At 41.6% G+C, this 10,068-nt stretch overlaps 1 protein-coding gene across 30 annotated transcripts in view; it reads left to right on the forward strand.

The window, feature by feature from the left end:
- Positions 1-7,003, forward strand: part of Kcnma1 (potassium calcium-activated channel subfamily M alpha 1) — a 708,132-nt gene extending 701,129 nt beyond the window's left edge. For 9 of the 30 annotated variants that reach the window (XM_078039512.1, XM_078039502.1, XM_078039529.1 and 6 more), the window contains one exon: positions 6,230-7,003. In XM_078039512.1, the coding sequence (XP_077895638.1) occupies positions 6,230-6,384 (155 nt within the window). In that variant the 3' untranslated portion in view covers positions 6,385-7,003. The remainder of the gene's footprint in view (positions 1-6,229) is intronic. The other 21 variants (XM_078039537.1, XM_040272879.2, XM_040272884.2 and 18 more) reach the window with 3 other exon arrangements.
- Positions 7,004-10,068: the final 3,065 nt, after the last annotated feature.

Here is a 10,068-nt window from a genome sequence, read left to right on the forward strand (position 1 = left end):
TGAGTTGATATTGATATTACTGGAATGGGAACAGACTATGACCTGAGATGGAATTTGGGGGTTTTCCTTGGACTTTGGACACACAATTCCCACTGTTAGATACTTGAAAAATAACCATATATTGATAATAACATATTTGATGTTGGAAAAGGGATCATGATTGCTTTTTCTTCTACTTCTTTTTCTCTTTTTCTTCTTCTTTTTTTTTTAGCTGAAACTTCTCTGTTATACTTTGTTTATTAGAGTGAAGACTCCTTCATTGTTTTCCATTTGTCCCCAAACTTCCCCTTCCTCTCAGGAGAACATTGTTTACTTAGGAAGGAGGCATACAAGTGTCTCATATTGTGCCTGTCTCCTCACCCCTCCTCACCAAAATAAATAAACAAATAGTTAAGAGTAGAAAGGGAAAGAGTTCTTAGCAGGGAAATTATATGCATTATAAAAGAACAACATCTAGGAACTCAATGATGTGCCCAATTCTAAAAGAAAAATAATGTGTGAGCCATTCAATTCAATTTACTAACTCTTTGAAAGAGGAAAATGTTAAGGAAGCTGGTAGAATAGGAGACACAGGGAACCTTTATCAGCCTCAGCACCCTGAAAACCATAGAGCCATCAACATCCCTTATGACTACTACAGGGTCCTTCCCCAAACCAGTTCAAATGTGTTCTTATACATATAAATTTCTACTAACTGGGAGAAGTTGTAAACTCTGTTCTGAATATTTAATGTTGTGACCCAGAACCTTATAATAGCTGCTTAATAAGTATTTGAAAATAATTTGACCTTAAAGATTTTTATACCTTTAACTATTTTATAACTTATCCCTGTACCCTTGGCTTATCTTTAAAAAAAAAATTACAAGGATTGCCTGGAGGAGCTTCACAATGCTTCTCTGCCCATGTCAGTTTCTCCAGCTGGGTATGACTTCCAAGACAGGGAACAACCCTGTAAGCTCAGTGAATGGAAAGACAGACTGTGCCTGTTGGCAGCATTGTCAAGATCCCAGATGACCATAAAAACCTTTTGACTGGCTCTTCTTCAGCATGGGAAAAGCCTAAAGGTGTCTGCATCCCAATAGAGACAATTAAATCAACCTGCCAGGTTCTTATAGCAACAGGCTCCTTGAAGGAGAAACAGGAGAGTGTAGAAACTTCAGGGACTGTGGAAGTCAAGACAGGGTAAAAATCAATTCTCCATCAGCTTCTTTCAGCCTCTCCCTGCTTTGTCATAACATGATAAAGAAGTAGCTGTGGGCACCTGTCACTAACTGGTTGACTGTCTCCCAGGCAGAGATGGCATATTCGTTGCAACCATCAGAGGTGAGAGGGATTATTCCCTGCAACCTGAGAGCAAAGAGTGAAGGGTCTGCCTTCAGGGTTTCAACCAGACCAAGGGCCAGAGAGGAGAGTTGGGAAGGGACCGTGGGCTCTGCTCAGTGCATGGCAGAATTAGACTGTGAGTTAAAAGAGACAGATAGAGTCATCATGGACAATTGCAGAGAAATACGATAAACAGAAAATGCTAAACAGAAAATGCTCTCTTTTTGGTAGACAATTTTTCATCTTTGTGAAATAGCCATGTTCTGCCCAGGCAGAGGAAAAGAGGTGTGTGCGGGGGGGTGGATTTTTGGGAGGGCATCAGTTAGGTAGGCAGGGGAAGAGCACCAGACTGCCTGTCAGCAGTGTGAACTGTGAAGCTGCACAGCGTTGCCCTTGAAGTTGGATTGCCTTGTTAGCCCTTATAGTTCTCCACCGTTATCTCCATCCAGATGGAATCTTTTCCCTTCCATGTCTTTGCTCTGTAAACCCCAGCTTGTGGTGCACCAAGGAGAGGGCCAATTATTCCAAATGCCTTTGCTGTGTCATTGTCTCCCTCTTTCTTCAGTCTTCCCTGGGGAATAGTTCTGTGAAAAGACTAAATCCCACAGCGCTGACAACCCACAGAGCCAGCAGAGGGTTCACTGTGCAGCTTGTGTCTTTCTCTGCTGCTGGTATTATCCCAAGCAGCTCAGCCTCCTCTCCATAGCCCACTCCTCTGGTTCTCGGTGGACATGCAGTTGTACAGCTGTAGGAAGCCCTGACCTTATTTTAAACCCTGTGATCTCAGGGATGACACTAGTGATAGGAGGTACAGATGGCTCTCTGGTGGGGAAGGGTGACTGTCACCTGAAAGTCAATATTTCAGAAACAGAGAGAAACCTCAGAAGGGTTGCAGCCCTGAACACTCCCACATAACACAGGTTACCCCTTCCTCTCCTTTACCTTCCAAATGGTTACCCATCAAATCCTCCTATGTCATCTCTGTGGCCACAAGCCACGTTCGTCAGGCCAGCACCCGAATTTGCACACCATATTTCTCTACCCCAGATTATCTGCTGAAGGCTTCATTTGTAATTGCATCCAAAAGACACAACCCATCCTTATCTCCTCCTCCATCACTGACAGTACTCATTAGTGACAACCTTATGCCAAAAGCTGATGCCCAGTGGTTGCCAGGGGCCAGGCACTCTTCTCTAGACTTCATGCATATTAACATGTTCACTCTTCTCCTCAGCCCAGATGGAGGTGCTGCCAGACTCTCCACTGGACAGGTGTAGAATATGCAGGACACTAAAGTCTGTGAAGCTGGCCACTGTCATAACATGTCCTTAACATTCTTGATAATGTTCCCAGCCTTAGCATCTCACATTCACTTATCACGTAGCTGGGCCTGTGGGGAGAGCTTTGTGGACACCAGTTCCATTGATCTTAATGATAACTTTGGCAAGGTTATAGCTTCCACCCTGTTCTGCAGCACAGAAATGATGCTGAGATAAACAACATAATAACTTGTTCAGAGCCATGCAGCTAGCTCATGTGAGAGCCAGGTCCACTTGACTTTCACCTGTTCCCTGACACCTTTTTCCTGCCAGCTCCTCATGGAGTGTCCATGGTGGACAGCTTCTGGAATACCTAGTCTGGAGAGGTGTCTTCTCCCAGTGGTCATGTTGGTGACCATTACCGTGTGTCCTCTGAGGCATCTTTTCATCAAAGGTCTTGACATTTTAGCAGTTATTGTACCAACTTCATTTTTGTTATGCCAGTCCACTTGGCAATAACTGGGACATGCAATCCCCTCCCTAACTCCATTAACCACCTGTGAGAGAGCTCCTGGCAGGTCACACATCAAACTGAGAGTGATGACATCGTCCATCTCATCCTCAAGAAGCTTATAGACAGATGGCACTATTTTCTTCTGGCAATAAGGTGGCCCTCACAACCAGGTCAATTGCCCTCAGAGATGCCCTCAAGGATCTTCCTGGCTCATGGGAAAAGGCAGAGAGTGGAGAAAAAGTCAGGGATTTGGATTTATTCTTGACCATGTCAGGCCTTACTTGAACTCCTCATCTTAGTCCTCTTCCATGTGGACAATTCTGTAGGTAGAGTTTCTTCTTTGGAAGGCAAGATTCAATAAGCCAAACTGTCACTGTCATACTCAATGGACTGTCCACTGAAGCTGAGTGGCTGGCACCCACTTCTTCAGAAGAAGAGCTTCTTCTGAAGCTCTTCTCGGGGAGGAGGCACGTCTTCACGAAGGACCTTTGCCACCAGCATCCATTCTAACCACAAATATAAAACACACACACACACACACACACACACACACACTCTCTCTCTCTCTCTCTTATATCCTAGAACCATCCCAATGAAATAGCTGTTTCTCAGGCATAGAGAAATTCACCTCTTGACTGGGAGGGGCTTTCACATCGCCCCTTGTTTGTGCTGAGGCCGCAGGGTCAAACACGGGGGCTACTTTGTTTAAATTTTATTTATTTATTTATTTTTAGGCAAGACATTTAAGAAGAAAGAGAGAAGAAGCTTAAATGGAGAAATAATGCTCTCTTTCTTGCAGACAGCAGAAGGAAATTGATATTCTCTCTGCGGTGAAAGGCCAAAATGCCATCTTTGAATTGAACTGTAAAGACTAAATTCTGAACAATTATTCTCTGCAGCAGTTGTAAAAATTTCAGCAAATTGCAGCTGTCTTAGGTCTTTCACCCAAAAGACCTCCTCGTTTCCATCAGCAGAGTTCAGTCTTCCGACCTGGCATGTCCAACCTAGCACTAAATCCCCTTACAAAATCATTTCACATAACAGGACAGCCACAGCCAACGGCGGCTCAGGAAAACAGAGCACAAACACCAGACTCAACTCCAAACATCATCTTTACACATAAACCGTTTGAAAAAGTCGTAGTTTGAAATTGTTTCAGAGGCCTGGCAATGCTTTTAAAACATGATAACCATCACACTTTACTCTTCTCTGAAAGGTTAGTTTAATCGTAGATCACAAAAAATTGGTTTCCACAAATGCATAATGGTTCATCTATGTCACACTTGAACTAAATGGTTTTTTAAATGGAGCTGAAATTATTTTGATGTGTACACAGTCCTGGATTTCTATACAACCTTTTTTAACCAGCCCATCAGGAGTCTTGCTCTAAAGCCTCATTAATAATTCAGATGTGCTGATGACTTTAAAAGATCTATGGAATTGAAGCTTAGGAAAAAAAAAAAAACTCTGCTTGACAAAAAGATAAATGAATGTAGAAAGAAGCTGTAGGAGTCTGGCAAGCTGTAGATCATCTCAGAACAGATTGTAACTTTATCATTCTGTCAGGGGGAATAATTTAAAGCACTTAATCAGTTAGCTTCACTGTGAGGATGTAGCATTATGAATTCCTATCGTCCAATCTGTTCAAATCAAAGTGAACTTAATTATAATAGGTGAGAGAGCCAGAGCAGGAGGGGGTGTGGGGAGAACGATGCAAGAGGTAGCAAGTGTCCTGAGGGGTAAACTGAGCTGTTGAACAAAGGGGAGTGAGGCTTTTACACAGGCACACCCCAGCTCCAGAGATGGCCGCCAGGGCTCAGCACACTGGAAATACCAAGAGTGTGGACCAAGGAGAAGTGAGCAGAGTGGCCATGAGCTGATCGTAGATGCTTAATTTATAAACTATCAGTCAAGCACACACCACACACACACACACACACACACACACACACACACACACACACACGCCAAGCCAGTAGCCATTTTTATTGACATATTAGTCCAGAACCACTGAGAAGGCAGTTGCGAATTTTTATATAGGCAGAGGAGGAAATGGGAGACGCCATTGTCTCCAAAGCAGTGAGTGTGCCTGAAAGCTTTTTCCCTTTTACTTTCCTTTCCCTAAGCCACTAAAATGAAGCATAAGATTCCCCCATGTTAGAACGTCCCATTTGACCAGTCCCTTCCTATCTATCCACATGGCCAGTTTCCCAGAATATTTCAATCCTAGAAAGAGGTGGGGATGAGAGTGGAGTTTTGTGAAAATTGCACGGCTCTGCTAAGAGGATGCTAGGCCACTTTTCCTTTCACCCCAGCCCCCAACACCCTGACTCAGCAGTCTCCACTCCTGTGCTCAGGGTGGAAATTAGATGCCAAGACTTCATCCAGCTCCCTTGTTGATGGCTTGGATTATTAGAGTTGGTTAAGATGGTGCCACTTGGAACCCTTTTCATAACTTTATACCAATACAGAGTTCGCATTCTTGAAACAAAAGCTATCTCAAAATATTGTTTAAAACACTGGTTGCTATTCTGGTTTTTCACTCTCATTGGCCAGCAAATTCTGTGGGTTTCCTTTGCGAACCCCAAAAGGTGGCTGCAAAAGAAACAGAAGGGGTATAATTGGCATATGCCTTTCTGTCAGCTTATTATAAGCAAAAGGCTGGGAAGAGGTAATGCTGCAGAAGATTCTAGATCATTTGTTCTGCAGCAGGGATGATATCCCTCTGCTCCATCCAATAGACAATGCACAGATCTTTCCACAGGCACAATGTCTGTACATGATATCTGATATATGCAGCATCTCCTCCCCGCCAAAGTTTTCCAGGCCACTAAAGTAACTCCAGAGAACATTCCAGAGCTCATCTTCCAATCCCTCCTCATTCTCTGAGGTCTACCCATGGTGCCTCCTAGTCCCAGTGGCACATCTTGTTCCTCACTTGCTACAGGAAGCAGAGGTATGTTTCAGGTCTTGGGGTCCTGCCTACACTGCACTCTCTCTCTCAGCAATTACTCACTGGCAGCTTCTATTGATTACCTTTTGCATTTTTCAATGAACTTTCCAAAAGCTTTACCCTAGGACTAATTAAGCTTCTCATTTCTCCTTCTTGTTCTCTATCCATTTTGCCCTTTAGCAGAAAAGAAATGGTTTACAGATGAACCGGATAATGCCTATCCCAGAAACATTCAAATCAAGCCCATGAGTACCCACATGGCTAACCAGATCAACCAATATAAATCCACAAGCAGCTTGATTCCTCCAATCAGAGAAGTTGAAGATGAATGTTGACTCCCAGGAGACCAGAACTATTTTTTTAAAGCCTGACAAACTTCATAAATGGTGATGTGACTTTTCTTCCTCCTACATGCTGACTCACTGGTGGAGACGTTAGGATAAGCAAGAATTGCAAGAAAATAAAGTAGACAGATCTTTCTCTTTGTCTGCCTTGAATATTGCTTCCATGTATTTTGGAAAAGAAAATGATTTCATTTATAAATGAACATACTAAAATAGTCATGTATAGCCTCTAGCATTTTAAATTATTTTTATTTATTAGAAAGAAAATATATTTTTTTCTTTTTTTTCCCCATTGTCAGATATCTTCCCTATATCAAAACAATGCAAAATCAAAATGAATGAGTGGCCAGACTCCTTGATGCCTATTTGTCTTCTTTCTCTCTTTTTCTTTGAGGAGAATGATGGTCACTACCACCATTAATTATGATTAAAGGGAATGGATTATTAAAACAATTTTAAAATGGTCAACAGTGTATACATGTATTTTAGTAAATCCAGAAAAGAGGACAAAAGAGGGCAGGTAACTACCTGCTCCTCTCCTGGATGGGTGTGTATTTGGATCTGCATTGACACCAGCTCTTAATAAATGGAAACTTGTTTATTTTCACAATTGAAAGTAAAATTTTTGTAGTTTTAGTTTTCCTTCTGTATTTCTCATCCCTCTGTTCATATATCTAAAGTGAAGACCTTCTTCCAGCTTTTCTATGATTTCCAGATCAGATTTAGCCAGCCAATTATACTGGGAAGGTTGGGCCTGCCTGGGATGTGGAAGTTGAGATTCACTCAAGACATGGCTCTGTTGGTTGTTCTAATAGTGGGGACTCCTACGTGTTGTTCTGCTTCTCATTTCATATTTCCAAACCACATGAGCAAGTAATTTCAACTTTGGGTGCAGCTGGTGAACTTTCTTTCCCACCCTAAGACTCAGATCTTTTAGCCTGAAAGTTTGTAAACACTAATGAGCAGTAGTTTCAAAAATAGAATCTCAGAGGCACTCATTTTTCTCATTGAGTATTTTTTTTTTAAAGCCAGAAAAATTCCATGACCAAGGAGGCAACTTTTGACCAGATTTTAATCTATTTATTGGCTTTTCAGATTTAGTTACTAGGACAAAACACACAAACTTGCTAACATGATTTTTAAAATAACAACAAAAAGGAAAGCAACAAATGCACTTAACATAGACTGTTAGAAAAAGGCCTTTGAAAATTACCAGCAATGAAATAAAATGTATCAGCCACTACAAACGGTGGTCAAAGATTTTTCTAGCCATCAGATGCAATCATGATGTCTCAGAGCTCTGCTGTCACTTGCATGCTCAGTGTCTAGATGCCACCACCACTGTTCTGTTCCAACAACTCAGCAAGTGGCTCAACTTCAAAATTATCCATCTTGCATATGCTCATCAGGGTCTCTGGAGAAGCATGAATGTGATAGTGATTTTAATTTTCTTAAAAATGTAAACTGTGGACACTTAACCAAAATAACCAAAATTTCCTTTAAAGTCCCATGATATCTATTCCATTCACTCTGTAGGTCATGACCCTGTGGTACCTAGTGATGGTAGTGCAAATCAGATCAGAGCAAAGCAATGAGATCACATGAAAACATATGTCCACTGAGTACTTCAATTACCAACGTAGGCAAAATGAGCTTCCACCTCTGTCCACTCCCTGCAGAGCCAATCTAGTTGTGCTTCCATGTCGTAGGCATCGTCCTACAGTGACTTGTCAGACTGTGGTTACTCTGTTGTCACCTTTCGTAGAATTAGTTCTATAAAAGTATTGTGAATATAACGTACGTCCAATTGGATTGTTAAAAAACTACTTATAATCAATCACTAGTCAGCAGACTAAAATGATGTCAACACACTATATCCAGGCTTATAAACATTTCCTGGTTTCCAACAGAAGTCAAACATGTTCCTGGGGACAATCCCCTGCTAGGATATTGACAGCTTTCCTGAAAGCTAGGCCTTCTTTTACATAATGATTTTTGCAATGGGGTCACCTTAGTACATTTGCACGTGCACGCTCTTCTTTCCTTCATGAACCGTAGTGGGCTCTATTTCACTCTTGTTCCTAATCACCACCTCTGAATGTGCTGTAGTTCATTGGTCTCCTCTGGCAGGCAAGGGTAACCATTGAAAGAATCTTCTATTAGAGGAATATGGGGCAGAGTGCTCCATGTAATCCCCTCATCCCTGCCCCTTCATACCTAGGAAGGCTGGAAATGGAAGTGTAAACTCCACTCCAAGTCAAGTCCCTTTATGTATAGAGATTTGAATCTAAACTTTAAAAACAAAACAAAACAAAAAACCCATAATGACAAAAATAGCTTCCCACGGTGAAGGGCTCCTTGGTTCATCAAGCATCCTCCAAAACCAAGGTGGTAGAAATACATTTTCTTCTAATGTAGAGCAATAAGTTCATGCTGTTTCACCTTTGGATAATGAATTGCACTGGGCCAGAAAGCAAAAGCAGGCATTTCTTTAAAAAAGAGGTATGGGCAAAATCTATAGGTAGTGGCCCCTTGACAAAAATTGGCACCTGGTAAGTTGAAAGTGAAATGGAAACAAAAATAAAATCTGTAGCATCTCTGGGGTGCACAAAGAAATACCTTGATTTATATGTCTGTTGAGCTCTTTGTCCCTGAGCCCTCATCCATCTGTGCTGTGAAAGACTATCTTGCCACCTACATCCACCTGAGGCCAGTAGTGATCTTCTTTGGCATAATCTTTGCTATAGGGATCTGATCTCCCATCCCAGTCCAGGGTTCCAGAAAAGCCATTTTTTTCAAACTAGTACAACTTGGGTTCTTGGTAGTCAGACTCACCAACGGGCTGTTTATAAGGCAGAAAACCTACTTAGAAGTTCATCTGAACTAGCATCACCTTTATCATTGAGCGAATAATTATTTTTCTAAGTTATTTTATATTTGAGAATATTGTTTTGAACCAATATAAAACACATTAAATAAGAGTGTGACTAATGCATGTTGGGGAACACTCAGGAGTGCCTTCCTCCTAAGAGTTATGACATCTTAAGACATACTTTATAAAAAAAGAAATTGATGGAAGAACACTTCAAATAAACAAAGAATTATAGCTGCTTGGTTGGGGTTAGAAAGGGGGCAAATGAGAATCCATATAAAATTAGGGACATTTTCATGTGGGAAGCAAATGTGTCCTACTGATAGTCTTAGGGTTCAAGAGCAAAATCTGCATAAAACTAGTTATGAACTTTGAAAATGTATTTTAAACTTCCCAAGTCTCAGTGACCTTAAAATGAAGGTAATTCATAGAGATGGCTCCAAGGTCCTTCTCAGATCTGAGAGGACATGATCTAAAGTAGGAGTGGGATCATAGGAGTGGCTGCCTGTCCTTGGCCAACCCCTTGGAGTCACTCTTGTCCAGGGTTGTACAGGGTTGGATGGTCCATCCAGCTGTATCACCCATGTGGAATTCCTGACCTGAAGATAGTGTATGTTTTCTGCTCTGGACATAGGCTGGTCAGGTTCATTTCTATGCTTTTCAGTTTGGAAGACTGTTAGATTCAAGATGCAAAATTATTAGTTCAAATTCACCTGAATTGCATTTATCCAATTGTTCTGCCTGTTTCTAGGGTTGTATTCTCAATCTCATCCCTACCTTCCCTTTCCCTTGGTTCAAGGCCC

This window comes from Ictidomys tridecemlineatus, chromosome 1 (genome assembly GCF_052094955.1).
Source record: "Ictidomys tridecemlineatus isolate mIctTri1 chromosome 1, mIctTri1.hap1, whole genome shotgun sequence".
Taxonomy (NCBI): domain Eukaryota; kingdom Metazoa; phylum Chordata; class Mammalia; order Rodentia; family Sciuridae; genus Ictidomys; species Ictidomys tridecemlineatus.